This window comes from Vicugna pacos, chromosome 11 (assembly GCF_048564905.1).
Source record: "Vicugna pacos chromosome 11, VicPac4, whole genome shotgun sequence".
Classification (NCBI taxonomy): domain Eukaryota; kingdom Metazoa; phylum Chordata; class Mammalia; order Artiodactyla; family Camelidae; genus Vicugna; species Vicugna pacos.
The window spans coordinates 70,471,753-70,492,071 of NC_132997.1; the positions used below are offsets into that span (position 1 = coordinate 70,471,753).

The 20,319-nt window shown below is 37.3% G+C and overlaps 1 protein-coding gene across 7 annotated transcripts in view; it reads right to left on the reverse strand.

Moving 5' to 3' along the window:
• CPEB3 (cytoplasmic polyadenylation element binding protein 3) overlaps positions 1-20,319 on the reverse strand; it is a 159,738-nt gene that overhangs the window by 75,963 nt on the left and 63,456 nt on the right. For 6 of the 7 annotated variants that reach the window (XM_072971604.1, XM_072971605.1, XM_072971603.1 and 3 more), the window contains one exon: positions 15,842-15,898. In XM_072971604.1, coding sequence (XP_072827705.1) covers positions 15,842-15,898 — 57 coding nt within the window. Of the gene's footprint in view, positions 1-15,841; positions 15,899-19,734; positions 19,839-20,319 lie in introns of those variants that run through there. The other variant, XM_072971607.1, reaches the window with a different exon arrangement.

The following is a 20,319-nucleotide window of genomic DNA, read 5'->3' on the forward strand; positions in this document are numbered from 1 at the left end:
ACTAAGATAAAGAACTGCCCTCTAAAACCTAGCTTCTTTCTTCTAAGTAGTGTGAGAAGAACACAGTGGAAGACAGGACAAAAAAGAAAAAAAAAAAAAAGCTTGGTCTTTCTTTTCTCAAGATCATTCCCAATAAACCATGTAACAAAAACTTCCAGTTAGAAATAGTCTTTGCTATGTTCTTACTAGGATTAAAAAAAAAAAATTACCAACCAACAATGAAAAATAATTATAGTGAACATGATGAGAATTATGGCACTAAAATAATTAAGCTAGAGCAACATATCATACAGTAAGTATTGCTTTACACACACACACAGGTATAAACACACACACACTCATACTTATTTACAATTTGGCAAGCAAAAGATCTCATTAAAAAAATTTTTACCTCGTCTCCGCCCATAGCTCCTGGCTGCATGTAAACACAGAAGAAAACCATGGGTATTTGTATCAAAGTTGTGAATTTAGAAATAAAAAAAATATTCACACAAACCTTTTCTAAGTATTCTCAGAATTAATCTGGGGATACCGTTCAACTTCACTACAGACATATTAAAAGAAAATCTTTAAAGAGTACAAATTAAATCACAAGCTTAAAGAGAAATCCAACTGGATGTGGCAGCCACTGGAAAAGACACAATGGGTGCTTAAGTTTCACAAGCCGTATAAGGATTAATATGGCGGCCCATTATCTACATCAGATATAGATAAACAGAGTTCTTGAAAATTTTTTGACTTCTAAATCATCATTTGTACTATATATTACCACCAGACATCACTTTAAAGGAAAAAACCATTCACACACATACACACACACACTCACACTTCACAGAGTCCCCTAAAAACTGTACAGACATTTTACAATTAGCTCTTGCTTTACAGAATGTGTTTCCGTAAATTTTTCTGTGAAGTTTCTCTTAGTTTCCTCATTTTACTTTCCATACAGTATCACAGATGGGGGGGGGGGGGACAATATCTTTTTCATCTAGAAAGGGAACTGAAAAAGGAGAAAGGGATTAAGGCAATGGGTACACGCCAGGCTAAGCTGAAGAACAGAGAACTTTCAAGATTTTCTTCCCCTTCAAAACTCAAGGCCCACAGAACACACTGTCACAATGTTCAATGGAGCTAGACTGTGCTATCATACATATATTGCTGGGAGTTCTTGCCGTCTAAGGTGACCTTCAAAGTGGAAAGTTTTTCAAATTTGAATCCTCGGGCTCTATAAAAATAAATGAAAACTCAAATCTATTTTCTAAAGGATTGAAATGTTATAATATTCACTTAAAATCAAAAAACAAGGATAATTTGGGGTTACATTTGCAGTATAAAGAAGTATTAAAGAAAATCACTTCTCTACTAGGAAGAGAATTTAGACTTTTCAGCTAGAAATTTGAAATACCACTTGGCCAATCTCACCTTCTAGTTCCCACTTCTCTCCAGACATCACACTCTCACCTATGCACCTTTGACACTAACATTAAAAGGATTTTCCAGTTCAAACCCTACTTACTCTAACTCCTTCCATTACTATAACTCTCAGTGAAAAACAGCTTTTCAGAATTTACATAGCAATTACTGTTTACTTCACTTACAAAGGGAATGCATTCAAAAAAAAAAAAAAACAATTAAGGAACTTTCACACTTTTCATTATTTGGAACCTGGAATTCATCTTCCCAAAGAATGTATAATAAATGGTAGTTTCCTAGCCTGGCCCCCAAAAAAGCCTGCTTTACATATGCTAATGTGGGTGAATCAATACTAACAGACAACACTTTGAAAAAGAGATTAAATAAGTTTTGGCATCCTACCATTTATTTCTTTGTCCCTTCCCCCATCCCCAATGATGTCATGCTGCCCAACACCCCCTTACTGCAAAACCTCTATTTAGAGAGGAAATAAAACATTCTGTATTTCAAAATTACTCCTTTCTTTCCCAAACAACACATTCCCATTCTTTCATTGTATACGATTTCTGGGAGATACTCAAAGAAAAATAATCTGATCACCATACTAAGGTACAAATGACTCATCAGACCTTAACACCCCAAAGGATAAATGAGAATACTGCTCACTCAAGTCTTCAATTGCTAAATATTCAGGTAACACTGAACACAAAGTGGACAGATCCAGAAAGGCTTGGCGTGGGGAGGGGCATCCTGAATTGGAGACGAGGGAAAAGCTGCAAAAGATACATTTGGGAGTTTTAATCAAAGTTTCCTTGAACTCTCACAATTTTTATAGATTCTTCTCTTTTCTCATTTTTAATCCAAGACAGTAAATTGGTTCATGTTAGTCTGGAGACTCTGATAACATGGAGGCAAGATGTCACATGGAAGAGGCAGCCAATTTAAAGCAGTGATCTGAGATGATTCAATTTGCTTTCATTCATTATGGAATAATGATGTGCTACCTTGGTCCAAATTTCAATAGTTTTATCTATGATCTCTATGGTGATTATTATTACAGCAGCTAAAACTTACTGAGTACTTACTACGTGAGGGGAGTAGTTCAAAAAGCTTTATATGTATTAGTATCATTTAATATACCTCACATCTTTATGACTTAAGTATTCTTATTAGCCTCTTCTTACAAACAAGGAAAATGGGACACAGAATTAAGTATCTTGCCTAAAATCACACAGCTCAGGAAGTGGGTAGACTTGGAATATGAACCTAAGCACTCTGGCTCCAGAGTCTACACTTTCAACCACCTTACTATCGTGTTAAATTCCTAGAGGACAAGGTCAATATCTTACACTTCTCCTAATACCTAATGTACCTGGTGGAATGCTCTGTATCAAGCTGATACTCAACAAATATGGCTTGTTAACTGAGTGTGCAATCAAGAGAGGGAGTAATACATGCCATAATGGCCTTCTGAATGTAGGCCACCTCTGTTGGTGATTAAACATTTGCTCATGAGGGCCATTTGCAAATAGACTAATTACAGTCAAACTCTTCCCTAAGGGAGAGGTAATGAAGTGAACACCAAGGAGAGAAATTTAGAAGCATAAAAGTAGTGCTTTCCCCTGAGAACAAATATGACTTTTAAACAAGAAAGAATATTGAATACGTAAACTTACATGAGGCAACACAAAACGATTCCACGTAGAAAAAAAGGAAGTAATGTGACTAATTCTATGTAATATATCCTATGCTAGTATAGATTTATACTAGATATAAGATGTGATAAACTTTCAAAGTTCTATGTATTTCCTCCAAGAACTTTAATTCTTTATTATCATCATCATCATTACAGATAAAATTCTGTTACTATTTCATTATAGTTTTTATATTTTTCATTATATATTTCATTATATATTAAACAATTTTAGACCCCATAAAAAAACTACACTTACTTTCTAGAAGTCAAGGTAGTGGTTACCCTTGGCTAGGAGTATTAACTGGAAGAAAGCCTGAGGAGGGTTTTGGAGTATTGATAATGTTTTGATCTTGATATAGGTACTGGTTAATTTGTGTTCAATTTGTGATAATACATCAAGACATATTTGTGATCTGTGCATTGTTTGGCATATATATTATACTTTAATGGAAAACAAAATATTATAAATATTTTAGACTGGTTCACTGGGATAAAGGTTATAAGATTAATGCAGGAAGTCCAAAATGCTAATGCTTTTGTAGACTTTAAATCCTAAACCTGAATAAACTAAAACTGAAAAAAAAAATTCAAGACTTATTTTCAATCTATCAGAACAAATATAAAAGGGTGCATGCACTTTGCAGGGGGATATGCCAGAGCTATTCTAAAAATCAGTGTACAGGACCAACAACTAGCACACTGTGAACGGCAACCCCGTGCTGACGGTACGGTGCTTTGTTAGGTGCAGGAGGCAGCACTGAAGAGGGATCATCTGTTACTCCTTATGACTTGGCCTGCACTCGGTTTCGAATGGCTGCACTCATACTTGTGATTCCCTGAGGGCAACTTATGATCTGATTTTAAAATCTAAACTAAATCTTCAGCTACATGGATTCATCCAAAGTTGCTGAAGTTTCTGTAAACAAAGTAATATCACATACAGATTCTACCATAGAGGCTCAAAACTGCTCATGAGTGGCTCAGCAGAGAGAGAAGGGAGGGAGAGAGGAGGGGGAGAAAAGGGAGAATGAAGGCAGAGAAGGAAAGAGATCTCTATCTCCACTCTTTCGGATCAAAGTAACACATACCCATTTCAGGAACTTGAGCAGAGCCCCTGGGATGCTGTACTTACGAAAACAAATGAACAAGATACAAAGATCTTAATACAACATTTTACTAACTGGCTTGGAATTATCTGTTAAGACTGTTCAAGGTCAACTGTAGGAACAAACTGTTAATTACTTTCCTTGCAATAAAATCAGTTTCCTGAAAAACACCTTGTAAAATTACTTTCTGAGTACCATTTTAGCATACAAAATTAAATTCTCTTCGAACATCTAATGGTCCCTTCCAGTTTCCATCTAAGTATCAGTGACACAAAAAATTCTACCCAAGATGCATTAAGATCTTAAACTTAGTACAAAAATATGCCTTTTTCCCTAATTAGACTGTAAATTCTCAAAGAGCAGGAGTGATGGAGTTTGTCTCATAAATGCTCTTCCTCTATTTTTGTCTTTAAAATGCCATGTAAGATAGTTTTACCCCAATAATTCTCAAATCTTGCAAATTATAACTAATAAGATCAATTCCTCCAAAACCAACATGAATTTAGTAGGTAAAAAGAATGCTTGAAGGAATGGGATACATTTTCATCTGCTACATTCACATAAAGTATTTGGACATTTTAAAATCCCTTCTCCCTTGGGGAAGGGTGTAGCTCAAGTGGTAGAGTGCATACTTAGCATGCACAAGGTCGTGGGTTCAATCCCCAGTCCCTTCTCTAAAAAGAAATAAATCTAATTACCTCCCCATAAAAATAAATAAAATAGAATCCCTTTTTTCCTACTGTTCTCTCTTTAACTCTTACCATTTTTCTCAGAAAAATCTTTCTATTCTATTTGAAGCCTAAAAAGCAACACTAATAACTGTCAAGTGTAATACTAATGTTACTTACACAGTTTATAAAGAAGAAATATCATAAAATAAAATAACCTACTGATAATTTACCATGTTCCAGGCATTATATGCTAAATGCGCCTGATGTTGTCTATACTAATTACCGAAGCAACTACCATAATACACATTTCCAAATGGGCAACCTGAGACCCAAAGAGAATGATGTCCAACTTATTCAGCTACCTAAAGAGCAGAGCTGGGATGGAATCGAAGTCTATACTGGCTCTAAAGCAAGTTTTTTCCTTTTAAGTTGATGTATTATTTACATTCAGTAAAACTCATTCACTCTAAGTTTACAATATGATCAATTTTGGTAATCAGATACAGCCATGTAACTAGTACCATCATAATCAAGACATAGAACAGTTCATCTCCCTAAAATATTCCCCTGTGCCCTTTTGCTACTGATTCCATCCTCCGAACCATGGCCCCTGGCAACCATCAATCTGCTTTCTGTATGGTAGTTTTGTTTGCCCTCTCTACTTCATATAAATGGAATCAATATATTTGATTTCCTTTACTTAGCAAAATGTTTTCGAAATGTATCCATGTCATTACATGTGTTAATATTTCATTTCTCTTTATTGCTGAGTAGTACTGCACAGTATGGACATACCACAATTTATCCATTCACCAGTTGTTATGGATTGAAATGCGTCCCCCACAAAATTCGTAGGTTGAAGCCCTAACCTTCAATGTGATTGTATTTGAAGATAGGATTTTTAAAGAGGTAATTAAGGTTAAATGAGGCCATAAAGGTAGGGCCCTCATTCAACAGGACTCATGTCCTTTTAAGAAGAAGAACTACCAGGAGAGTCCAGGCACAGAGAAAAGGCTGTGTGAGGTCACAGCTGGCAGCCACCTGCCAGCCAAGGAGAGAGGCCTCAGGAGAAACCAATCCTGCTGACACCCTGACTTGGACTTCCAGTCTCCAGAACTACGAGAAAATAAATTCCTGTTGCTGAAGCCATCCAGTCTAGGATAGTCTGTTATAGCAGCCCGAGTCAAGTACCATACCAGTTAGTGGACATTGGAAAAGCCTTTACTCTTCACCACCAAGACTGAATTCAGAGCCAGTATTTCAAACTATCTATAAAGTCCCTGGAAGTACCCAGAAAGTCCCTAATTCAGGATTTCCACAAACTTATCACCCTCTAAGAGTTTGCTTTTAGGATCATAATCTAAGATTAATAAAAAGGAACTTCTCACTCAAATTTTGTTTCATCATTACTACCATCACACTGTTTTTGTTTTTTATTAACCACTACACTTAAAGCTGTTATTTAATGAATTACAATCAGAATGTAATAGGTATTTTCGTGGATTGGTCAGAAAATCTAATTGTCATTAGTAACATATGAAACTATAGCCTACATGCTAAGCAACTGAACTTTTACAACAATCTGTTTCATTGCTTACAAAATCTTACAGGAAACTTATAGATCTTTAATCAGTCTCCCAAACAAAACAGGAATTACTTCTACGACCAACACAAAGACGTTCTACCTGGCTCTGCTAGAATACCTTAATCAATAGTTAAAAGACTTCAATGAAAAAGAATATGAAAATGAATATATGTGCATATATATATATTTTTTGCATGACTGGGACATTATACTGTATACCAGAAATTGACACATTATAACTGACTATAGTTTAATAAAACAAACAAACAAAAAAACAGTTAAGGTAAAGGAATAAGGAAGGTCATTTCAGCCTCTTCCAGGCGTTTTTTCCCCAAACTTTTTTTCTAAGGACCAGAACCTTCTCTTCCAACAAGTGAGCCTCAATAAATATGAGATATTTGTTCCCTGAACAAGATTGTTCAGGTTGAAGGAGTACAGGGACTCAGAGCCCCACCTGTCAGGTATCCTTACCCCACAGTGGCCCTTAAAGAATCTCCCTGGATGTTGGGGTTCCATTGACACGACTGGAAAAGTAAAGACTTACAGTCCACGGTGGGACCATTCTTTCTAGTTAGCAAGTTCTTTCTCACAACTGTCTTTCTATTATCATAACCACAAACACCAGCCTAATGCCACTTTTACTGGAGGGCCATTGCTTTATCTCCTTTTTGTCTTTTTTTCTACAGTGAAGTTATATTTAGCTATTCTTCATAGGAAATGGTTTTCCATACCCCATATCATCTTGAACATTCTCCTTCAGATAAACCAAATTTTCCAGTAAGACAACACTTGTCTGTCCAAGCTTCTTGTGTGAACATCCACGGCCCTTCACCATCTGACCTCTAACCACCTTTCAGATCCTCATTCCCACTATTCCATACATCAGACCCATATGTTCCAGTCACACCAATTCAACCCACTCTTCTGAGTGTATCATTATAATATACTCACCCATCTGGTCAGGATAGGACTCTAGATACACACGTCTTAACATCTGTTCTTCTCTGCTTCCTAGGAAACTCCTAACCACCCTTTCCATTTCCATCCACTATTATTTTTCCTATTTTGCCCAAAATGTAAGTTCAAGTCTTTGCTATCCTATCCTGCAGTGTCCATGTACACCAGGTATCAACTTCTAAACCATACTTACCATATGGGTTACTAATTAAACCTCTCAATATGTGACATGTTATCAAAGTAATCACTTGAGAACTTCTAAGTCCATGTCTTAAATTTCTCATTAAAACTGAGAAAGATCATTCAAAATTTGTAATCTGAAAAGATTTTTCTGGAAACGAACCTACGTAAAGAATCCCTGCATCACAGCGCTATCACTGGTTGGAGAGAGTAAGCACGCAGGCGCGCACATCAGCTGATGTTCACGCGCCCTCACACCTGCGGCCCGACAGCATTCCACTGACAGTCGTTAATTACCACCTTACTTTTATTTCAGTAGCACATTGCCAAATGGCTCACTAACTGCCCCCACCCAAAGCAAGAAAATCAAGCAAAGTTCTAAGGATTCTAATCACATGACAGAGTATTTTACATTTTACACAGACCGGTCTGTCCAAATCACATCTGAAAATGCCTCCTACAAGCACTCAAATAAATAGCTGGCATATGTTCTCAATAAACCATCTTCTCTGAACCACTTTGTCAAAGTCTCATGAGGTCTCTTCAAACTTTACATAAATACTTAACTTTTACATTATTCAGGACATCCAATGCTTGCTAATCCTACAGATCTGAACCCCAGATACAGGTAAGAGATTATATCAAGGGAAGAGAGGGGGAACAAAACGGGTACCGTTGTGCTCAGGGCCCTTCATCAGCTCTCCCCGTCTCCTCCCGAGCAACAAGGCTCCCCTTGTGCGGGAAGGAGGGTTCCTTCATGGAAGAAACTTATGGAAAAGAACTGACCTGAGAATTTGGGAAGAACTCCAGCAACAGGGAGAACTGCCCACTCCCCTCACCCGTCCAGACCTCTCAAACGCAGTTTCCTCTCCTAGGCTGGACTTGGAAAAACCTCAGGGAACAGTAAAACAGATGAAGCCTCGAGGAGAAAGAAAGACTAGGAGGCAATGCACCACACAGTCCTTATACCTTATACCTGACTCCTTCATGCTCAAAGAGCAACCCTACAGGGAGTGGGCAGGCAGCACTGGGTCTCTCAAGACATAACTGCTTCTCCGTGTGGTCTTTTCCACCCACCCCTGGTCCCGCCCACTCCCACAACCAGGTTTCATCCCAGGCCAATTAAATTACAGGCGCTGGTGTGGTCACAGGTGTTTTCTATTTTGGTTCCCATTTTGATTGCAGAACCAGGATTAAGAATCACTGCTAACTCGAAAGGAAGAAAAGGGGGCGGAGGGGTAGAAGAGGGAAGGGTCAGAAACTAGCATTTGTTAGGTATTTCTTGCCAGGTTTGGAAATCGAGCATTGCACACTTAACCTTACTGTTGATAAAAAGGATTAATGTGTCCATTTGGAGTAAAAAACACAGGTAATTTCCCCAAGGACACATAACAACTGAGTGATGGATCCAGGAGTTAAACTCAGATCTGTTTGGTCCCCACAAACTGCATTATTTCCATTATATTAAGCTGGGGGGGAAAACAAAAACAAAAACAAAAACTCTAGTCAGATGACAAAGGTATGTGTGTGTGGAAGGTAACAAAGAAAAGGTGAAGTCTCACACGCTTAACTTTACCTCTAGGAGATCTACATACCAAGTCTTCAGTCAAATCTCAGATTCCCAGTCTGCAGATACTAGAGGCTTGAGTGGAAGTGTGGTTAAAATTCCTGCCACTAACAAGGGAAACTACATTCTGAAAGTAAAACTGATCATTTCTGGAAGTGCACTAATTCTCCACAATCAGTAACGCATTATTTAGCTAACTGTTGCTAGAGAAAACCTGAGTGATCTTTTCTGGAAAACCCAAAAGAGAAGAAATCACACTGGATTTCTGCTGGCTGGCAGAATATCCTGTGTGTCCGAGTCACAGATGGGTATTTGCTGGCTGTATGACATCAGCAAGTTCTTTAACCTTTTTTAGAAATGAAGACACTGCCATGTTTCAAACAAGGACTCAATAAAGATGAAAGGCTGACCCTGATTCTCAACTTTTCTATCAAAGTGCCCCTAAAGCAGAGGGCAACGGATCACGGAGCATTCTTACAACTTGCTGAGATCTAGAAAACCCTCTGAAGTCTCTAGCTTTATCTTAAAAACTGCATTTCAGTTTTATACACTGCTCTAGCACATAGCCATATTTTGTTTGGATAAGGGAATAATTCTGGGGTAAAACTGGTGCTCAAGGCAAGTCCTGATCACGTCCTGGCAAACCATTTGAAGCATTACAAAGGCCCAGAGATCTGTGAAAGCACTCTGTAAACTGTTAACTGCAACATCCATATATGTTATTACCATCTTCCAAAAGGAAAAGTTAAAAATATCTTTAGGAAGGAACTAAGGTGGACTAGACATTCTCTAAGGCTGTTACACTGTGCTTCACACAGTCTGTCTCAGATACCTGCCCCCTCTTCCAGTCTCACAGACTGAGTACCTACTCCATGGGCTGGGCACTGCCCTTGGAGCCAATGAACAGCTGTGAATAAAAGCTAGTCTCTGCCTTCTGAAGTATACGTATTAAAGAGAAACACCAACATTAAACACTTAATTACAAGTGTGGTGAGTGCTGTAAAAGACAGTTCCAGGTTCTACTGCTTACACAAGTGGAGAAAGCAAACAGGCAAGTCCACAGGGAAAAGCAGGTAACTTTTCAGTTTGCTACATCTTTAATATTAGGTTGGAAGCACCTGATTCCAACTCCTGGCACTTCAGACATATTCACACACACAAGGTACTTCTCCCAAAGTCCAGTAAAGCCAGCCAAGAATATTTCAGACTTTACTTACTTATAATATTCAATGTCAGGCCATGTAGACCAGGTTTATCACTGTATGTTTCAGCAAAAGAGAATTTATTAAGCATTTAAAACATAAACAAGGTGACAAGTAATATTAGAAAAATGATTTTCCCAGAGATGCTGAATTTGTGTTTGTATTAAACTAGCATAAAAATAATGCAACCACTGTTAACGATTAAGTTATCACCCTCAACCTAAAGGCAGAAGGTTCTGATCCTGGCTCCATCATGTCACCCTAGCCAATTCACACAGTCTCTTGAACCTCAGCTTCCCCATCTGTAAAATGAAAAGGTCGAAACAAAACAACAATGCCCTGAGGTTCCCTACCATGTTCATGTACAGCATCTCTCCAAAACACTTTAGAACTTGAGTGAATTTATAGATCATGACATCTCTTTCTGATTACCATTTTCCATTTTTTAATTAGTCATCATTTAGAATATATTCACACCACAACTGTATACTAATTTTACTTCTAAATCTGTTCAGATAGAAACAGGGATCTTGTCTTCTAGAAGTTCAGAATACTCAAACACAATGTCTTCAATCTGAGAATCTCAGAATAACACCTTCACTGTCTTACTATTCTGCTAAAATAAAATAAAATAAAATAAATTATTTACTTATATCCACTCATGGTGAGCTGAAATACAATGTACTCTTCAATTTTCGGAAAATTCCATTTGGAATTCTAGCAAGCCTGGCTCTATTCCCATTCTGGCATAAAAGCATCATGTGTTCAGCTCCCTCTCTGCCACTTCCTCTCAGCTTAGCCTCTCCCTGAGGAGTGAGGAGTTCACCCTCCGCAGAGAACGCGAGGGCGGGGAAGAGGCAGCTCAGAGGCCACGCAGGAGTCTGCCCAACACACAGTTCATAGCAAAACACTTTCACGTTTCTTCTGATTCAACAAATGCTCTGGCAGCTCTCAATTCAGATAGAAATATAAGCAGAGTCTTCCAAAATATTTTGCAGGCATTAATAAGAGGGGAAAAGTGGAAGACAGCATAATCCAAAGCTTCAAGTTCCTTCGTGCGTCAGCTGTCTGTAAGGTATTAACAGCCAGGGACCTCAGAGTTTCTTAAGCAGGTGAACATCTTTTTGGGTTTTGTTTTTTTAAAGATATTAAAGTTTTAAGTCTTCAAATATCCAAAATTTTATTCTAGGACTCCTCAACTTATCAGTGTCTTTAAAAGTTTGATAAGGAAGGGTGACAGCAAACAATCATCTCTCCATGTCAGAGGGAAAGTGGAACTTCAAATTTCGTATTTGCCTCTTATAACTTGGAACAGACTCTGGTTACAAGCTGAGAGACACCAAGAAACAAATGGCATAAAATTTAAATAAAACAACCTCTGTTACAGTACACGCAATCATAAGAGCAGTTCACCTGAACATTAATTATCTACTAGGCAGACACTATGCTAAGCTTTACAAGATTTATATATAGCCACTTTGGTGATCAATATCTCCATTTTACAGGTGAAGAAACCAGAGGTAGAGGAGTTAAGAATGTAGCCCCAAGGTCATATAGATTGTGGAAGGTGGAGCCAGATCCGCCAGATTCTAGACAACACTTTTCATGGCTATGCTAATTCAGTGCTCCAACTTTAGGTGTCACAAGTCTACTTGGAAGACATCTCCTTGAAGCTGAGTGATACTATCCCTTAAGCACCCTACTCCCTCTGTTTCTAATTCTGTACTCATCAAGCAACTTTCTGACAGTCCACTGTTTTTCTAAGCCCATTCTCCACTTGCAGAAAAGAGCTGACCAGTCAAAGGGAATAAAATGGATATACTTGGCAGTGATTCTCTTAGAGTAAATTATAAGACCAGGCATTCTGGTATTGAACATTAATTTGATCATAAATTTGGTTCATTATACTAATGCTAGAGGCACCAATATCCTTTTCTGAGGATCATCATAATAAAGGGAGAAGCACCAAGTCAGGCATCAATCCTGTACAAGTCCACACCTGCTAAACTCAACTCTATACCTAGAGTATAATCATACACACACACACACACACACACACATACATACACAATCCACAATCAAAGAAGCAAAAACCACCAGCTACTGTTAGTGTTTGAAAAAATCTGGTTGATGGAACTACTACATATATAGCTGGAAATACTCTCAGTAGCTTCCTTCCTCCTCCAGTGGGAAAAATAAAAACACATTATGCAAATTTCTAGTGTTTCTGGTGGAAGGGTAAAGAAGATAAAAAGAGAGAATTATTAAAAAGTTAAGAAAAAACACATTAACAGTTTACATGGAAGGGGCACACTGTCTCAGAACTAACTTTATCCTGGAAATCCTGGACAAGTGGCAGATCTTACTGATGGGTCGGGATTTCTTCCCATCGCTCCTTCTGTAATCTACAACACTTGAGGACTAATATTTTGAGAAAAGCCAAAATTTAGATGCGTCTCTTAGTTTCCTCCTCAAAGTTCTAGCTAGTTCTAACTAGATTCATGGTCTTGAATAGGGAAAATCAGTAGATTCTTTGGCTTTACACAAATCTTGCCAGTCCTTCCACACCCTTAACGTCTACAAGTTTATTGTTTTCTATAGTTGATATGCTACCCTCTTCTCCCAAGTTTCATTTTCTAGCTTCTAGATGACATCAGCAGTGGTGATTCTCAGAGGAAAGTGTAGGTGGAAGACATGCATTAGGAATACCAAAAATGGGAAACTGGCCCATTCAAAGCTGGGCAGCAGTACTCAGAAGTGAGAATGCTCACCAGACATCTCTGTCTGTCTCATCAAGTCAGGAGAACTGAGCACGCGGTGTCTCCAGGAGAGATTTGGGTTTTGGTGAGATCAAGGAAGTAAAAGAAGAACGGGAGGGGTTTTGAAGACAGTGAATGGCAGCATTATTAACAAGAGTTAGGAAGCATAGATTTTGCATGGCAGAAAGGGGGAAGAAAAAAGGAACTACAACCGATTCACATTTCCTTTTTTTAAAAAAATTTAACCATTGACTCAATTCTTTTTCATTTTCTTAATTGTCTGAAAATACAGTTCAACTTCAACCCAGCCCCTTTCAATAATCGCAAACTCTGTATTAATAAAGATTTAGTCATTTGTGACCCCATCTATAAGAAGGTTCAGGGAAAGCAACAAGGACAGAACAGGCACAGGACATTAGCTGTTGGGCTGACAAATGGCAGGCATAAAAGGGAAGACAAAAAATGTACAGGTGTGTTGGTGCATGTGTTACACACACAAGTCACCAGATGGGCTGGGTCCAACTATACAGAAGGCCAAAAAAAGCTTTCTCACAGCAAATTTGTCAAAACCTGTAGATCTCACAAATATCTCCCAAGGAGGATAGTTTGTTTATTCTGATTATTTCAAGTTGAAGTCAACTTCGGAAGAGAACTGGCAGTAAATAATGCAAATGTCAACCTTTGGTTGTTTTTAGTTCTTTGAAGAGCCAACAAAGCAGTACCCACAGAGTTATCTGGAGACAGATGTGCTCTGGTATCTGCCATAATGTTGCAAATATGCATAATTCATCAACATCTGATACAGATATTGACAAAATAACCCTTCTGGTACTTTTAAAAAAATTACAGAATTGCAGAATCTTCATTCTGAAAGCAATCATTAAGATGACCTAATTCAATCCCCTTCTCTTGCAGATGAGTAAATTTCAAGGTTCAAAGGGGGATTTCAGCAACATGCACACAGTGGGAAGAACATAAATGAAATCTCTTATTTAAAAGCAGAGACTTAGAGAATCAAAACCTTTTAAAAAGAAAATCATCACTTCATTTTTTTACACAGGAAATCAAATTATATCCACTCCTTGAAGAAGAGGACTCACACCATGTCAAATTCAGTCTTTTCTAAAATACATATTCATTCCTTCAGGCAGACACACTATCAAACTGTTCTTTTCCTTTGCATTCAACTCTAAATCTCATCACCTGACTGTTCTCAGTAAGTTTCACAAAATTGCTGTAGCTCAACAAGTTAAGTGTGTTTATTAATCCTCACCCCAAAATATTTACATTTAGAAAAAAAATTAGAGGTAGCAGAATCTGAACGTAAAGTGACCTTTCTTCTAGAAATTAGAAAATAGAGGTGGATAGTTGGGAGAGCTTCCAAAAGAGAGGATTCTAGCTATTTAGAAAATATGCCATGGAGTGAATGAGGTTTATCAAGCTTGAGGATTATCAAGCAATGCCAGTGGTTCTCAACAGTGCTTGCTGGAAGGTAGACTACATGTCAGAACAAAAAAAAAAAAACCATGGAACATACATATTTTAGAGGTAACCTAAAATATGCCCTAAGGAACTCCAGTGGCGTATCAACTTCCTTACTCAAGCAAGAGGAAAAATGGGTGATACTACAAACCACCCTAGGTTTACCCGGTACGTCTTCCATGTGTCACGGGAGTCAGCTTGTATATTAGGGAGGGCGAGAGGAGACAAGCGGCTATCACTCATTTGACAAAGGAGAAAACTTAAATCCTGAGGAATTCAAGGGCTTGCAGGGTCCTTTAGACAACAGACAATTTCTGTTTAGAGACTGTTCTTCTCTGCAAAGCTATTTGGTCCACAGACGCTAGGAAGGAGAACTGATGCCAGCCAGATATTTCTTCCAGTATTATTTGATACAATGGCTTTCTACTTAATAAGGTTTCAATGCACCAGTACTCAACCCAACAATTATACTGACAAAACCATCTCTAAGCAGCGGAGCTACTGACACTATTCCTACGCAAACTCCACTAACGGGAGACCCCTGATGTCCAGTTTGAAGCACTGCTGGCTATCTACCACAATGAGAGAATTCTGAGTTACAAGTAAATACGTTGATTTACTCATTCACATTCTCTATCCCACTCCCTTTCTCCCTTTGCCTCCCTCCTTCCTTCCCTGAGCACCATGGTACGCAGCAGGGGATAGCAAAGCTCTCTGCAAAGGGCCAGACAATAAACAGTTTAGGCTTTGGGGGGCTCCGCACAAAAGCAGCCATAGACAATCCAAAAGTGAATGGGTATGGCTGTGTTTCAAAAAAACTATTTACAAAAAAGGCAGCGGGCCAGTTACAGCTCACAGGGCTGTAGTTTGTCAACCCTTGGTATTGAGCATCAGTTCTCAAACTTTAGCCTATATCAGAATCACCTACAGGATTTGGTGACACACAGATTTCTGGGCCACATCCTCAGAGTTTCTGATTCAGCAGCTCTGTAGGGGGAGCCTGAGATTTTGTATTTTTAATAAGTTCCCAAATGAGGCTGATGCTGCTGATCCAGGGACCACACTTTGAGAACATACTTTGAAAAACCACCGGTGTAGAATAATAGTCTAAACTGCACTCAGTGGAAGGTTGAAATGAAATGAACAACTGAGAAAGTGCAAATTACATGGTGTAGACTCAACTGTTAAGCTAATTTTATAGAATATTTCATATGAAGACTTACTGTTAAGTGCCATAATATTATCTGTTCCTGGATGATGGAAATTTATTCCCATGCGTCCTAAAAAATAAAGCAATTTTATTTTAAGCACAAAGAAAAGAATGCATCATATAATCATAAATACATTGTACAATATAAACATCACAAAAAACCCAAAGCGGATTAATCTATAACAATGCTATCAAAGGCCATAGCAGTTACAACAGTTTTTAAATCAAGTCATAATACATACAAGTGAAAAATCTTAAAACAAAGCCAAAGTCTCAATAACAACAAATAAAGCAAAACAAAACAAAAAAAAAGCTTCCATTATAATAGTAGGAAATTTTAATGCATTTCCCGCATTCCGATTTAAACATGCCAACTCCCTGGATTAAGCATTTTATTTAAACAATTTATACTGCCCTTCAAATTCAAGCAGCAAAACAATGAATTCAAAGAAGTACATACATTTTAAACTTAGAGGGAATTAAAAGATAAAGGTTTCTTAGTGGCTCAAAAATGCAACAGAATGATCAGAATAGCGACCAGAAGAAAGATGTAAGATTTATACAGCAGATAGAGTGGGTAACGATGACTGGCCTAAAAATTTAGGGTTCTTATGCTGCTCCTACCTACTACTAACTAGTTATATGACCTTGGGCATAACGCTTGTCTCCAGACCTTTGTCCTTATAGTAACAGGGGGCTGGCTGCCTGTTCTCGTATGCCGAGCTAAGCATCATTTTTACCTTTTTAAAAGGTTGTAAAAACAAACACAAAAATTAAAAAAACAAAGAATAAGGTGCAACAGAGACCATATGGCTCACAGGTCTAAAATATTTACTCTCTGGCCCTTTACAGACAATGTTTGCCATCCTCTGTTCTATAAGATGACAAGTTCAAATGAGATGTTTCAACTAACAGTCTCCGGGTTAAAGAGTAGAAGATATATTAATTATTTGGGGAAAGTAGGTGGATGTATCAAAAGAAAAATGAAACAGAGAGAGTCTTATATGGAAAAAAATGTACTTAGTTTTCTTGACCAATTCCTTCAACAAAATAGTTTTTGGAACAATGCTTTTGTATAAAGATTTTATATATATATATATATATATATATATATATATATATATATATATATATTCATGTTCAAATATGTTGATGGTTATCATGAAATTCTCAGGACAATGTTAATTTTATGTCACCACCTTTAAATAAATAAATGTCAACAGTATTTCTGGGAAGAGTGATAGAGTAAGGTGGAGATAAGGAAGAAGTGATTGAATATTAGAACAAATACAGTGTTACGTAATTGCAAAAGGTCAGTCACCATCTGGTATTAAACCCTGTTACAGGGTGCTGAAGGCAAACAGCATTATCAAGCTCCTTTGGCCCAAAAGAGAAGATATCAGAGTGAACAAAGCAGAGCATTTGCTTCTAATAAAAAGGAGGGATCATCAATTTCTAGTAAAATGAATTTTTTGCCTAGACAAGACCTCCCTAATTTCTTAAAGACCCTCAGGTCACAGTAATTTGTGAAAAGTCATTTCATATTAAGGGATAGGGAAAAGACAAAACTCCCATAAGCATAATGTTACTTGATATTGATGGATATGTGTGTGGGGCAGGGGGAGTTGAGAGAGAATAGAAAAATCATCAGTAACTGATGGATTCTGATGAAACTGTTCTAGTTTACCAAGGCGCATCATAGGACTTCCAGTAAAAATTATTTTTAGTCTTTATTATGTTAAACTTACTTATTAGGTACATCTATCTCTAGTTGTGTAGAGACTATTTTGCTAGCATTTACATTACAGAAAATTCTTTTTAGAATATATTTTACTATTTTCTATGGAAAAATCGTATTACTAAAGAATCATCTCTTAAATAATAGAATTGCCTGCTTTATTTTTTATAGATTTTGCAGATCTTTTCATATTTACTAGAAGCTAATTATTAGGAGTTTCAAAAATTACCCACTGTTAGAAGATACACTTAACAATGTCTATATATATAAAACTGCTTTATGTATGATTTTTCCAGCTCCTAAGTCATTTCAGAATCCCTAAAAATTAATGTACACCATATGCAATCTCTTACCACACCATGTTAGTCAGAACCTATTATAGGAAATATCGTCACCAGAAGAACAGTGGGGAGAATTTACATTCTGGTTTTGGTTAGCTATATCAATGTTCTCTCTTTCATTATTTTCAGATAATCAAGATCCTGTATGGATTCATTATCACTAAATACTAACATCTAATAGAGAACTAGGTGTGACTTACTCATTGTACTCTGAAGTATTCAAACTTAACAGTAAATAACCAGTCACTGGAAAGTCTGTCTAAAAACCGAATGAGTTCAAAATCACTGCCCATCAGAATTTAAGGAAATGGCACAAAGAGAGGGTTTCTACAATCCTTGACCCAGGAATATTCAGATGTGGGTGTGATTTCTAAAAGCTCGGGATATTCCCTAAATATTCTCAGAATAATTAAGAGTTATCAACAAAACCAAGCAAGCCCAAATTGAGCTCATTCAACTTCTTTTATTTCCTCTGTTACAATCATTTACGGTAAAGAACTACATAGTTTACAATCACTATATCAAATAACAGTTTTTATGTTTCTGGGACTATTTATGTTCTCTCACTTTAAGGGGTGTCCCTCTCCATAGTTCTCCAGATGCCGGCTCCCTTTTGTACTCTTTCCATGAGGTTTTGAGACTTTTCAACCTGAAAAGATGAAACTGAAAGGAAGCTTGGAAGTTTTCTAATTATCCTCCTCTATCCCACACTGATTACTTTCAATTCAGTTTTTCTAAAGATACAGCAAAACAGGATCCTTAGGCAATGTTTTGCAGATGAAGGCATGACTACTTGCTGAAAGGTAGAAAAACTTTTTCCTGGTATCCTTCCTAATTCTGTTGGCTTCTTTGACTTTAACAGACCTCAGGATCAAAATCATCAACCAAAGACTTTATAAGAAACTCTCCATCAATGTCAGACTCATCAGAACCAATTACTTAAATGTAATCTAATTTTTTACCAACTAAGTGCAAATTACTTTTAATAAAACCACATATGGTTCTTTAAGATACTTTCTTTACCTCTTCAAAAATTAATGTTTAGATTATAAAATGCAATATACTTATATTCATTGGAGAAAATTAGACAATATAGAAAAATGAAGAAAACAAGATCACCAAAGACAAGTTTCGTTAACATTTTGATTTATAGTCTTCCAGTTTAGGGAGTAGAGATGTATAAAGGTTTCTTTATAATTTTTTTTTAATTTAATATATTGTATGCCTTAAGTTTTATACAGTTATCATGGGATTTTGGAGGAGAGGGAAAATATACAACAGCAAAAGAAAAACTGATTCCAAATTCAGATGAGGCCAATTCTGTTTTCTTCCTTTTGTCCAACAAATACTGCTGTTTAATCAGCTGTGAAAATAGAATCAAGAGTGTGACATCTGGTGATTTTTGTTAATGCAGTCTGGTGCTGCCAGCGTGACATTTTGTCACCTGTCCACGGTCTGCTATTTTTAAATTGTTCTTGTCAGCTAGCTATCTTTTAAGTATAGTGTAAAATATAAGGTTTCGAAAACTGGAAGGCATACTTCGTTTCACTGAGTTAAATGATGCTGTGGAAACCTGAGACTGTGTCCCACTTTCCCCACTGCACAGGCCTGATAGGAAGGGCCAGGGGAGGTTGGGGGGAGACTGGAGAACAGGGTTACCTATGGCTATTCAGACTATAAAAATCATGTCTCATAAGCTCAATTTACATTCATGTTAAAAAAAACTGCCTCTGCTGTTATTCAAAGTTTCAGACTAAACCCATACCTCTATATGTCCAAAATAAAAACTGGAATTCTTATTAATTCATAATTAATAATGAAAGTCACCTCTTCACTTCTGCAATACATTATGAGATAGGGAACAGCTGCTGTATCTTCCTCTAATCACCCCCACGCGCTCTAGAAAGTCAAGTCCTCTGGAGACCTCTACATAACAGAACGTGAGTGCTGTGTTCTAGAAAACACTGAGACACAATGCATGTTCTAATGCATTCTGTCTTCCACCAGTTTTCTCTATAAAGCTCAAAAGACAGTTCCTCAGAAAAAGTATCTATAAGATACAATAATATGACATGTAAGAATACAATACAATGGTGTTTCAAGTCCCTTTTAAGGAAAACTGATAGAAGTATGGTAGTATCATATTCCAGCTATGTCCCAAAGAACCACGAAGCGAAAGAGGTGAGCTTTGACCTGAGGTCAAATCCTAGTTTCTTTGCATACCAGTGGTGAATAATTTTTGATGTGTTATCAATTCCTTTGCGTGTAGGTTTCCTCATTTCAGGCTGTACTCTAGAACAATTAAGTCAGAATTTCCAGGGGGTAGTACCCAGGATTAAAGTACCCATAATCTTTTTCTTTTAAAACTCTCCGGTGTTTATACTGCTATATTGAAAGGATCACTGGGCAAAT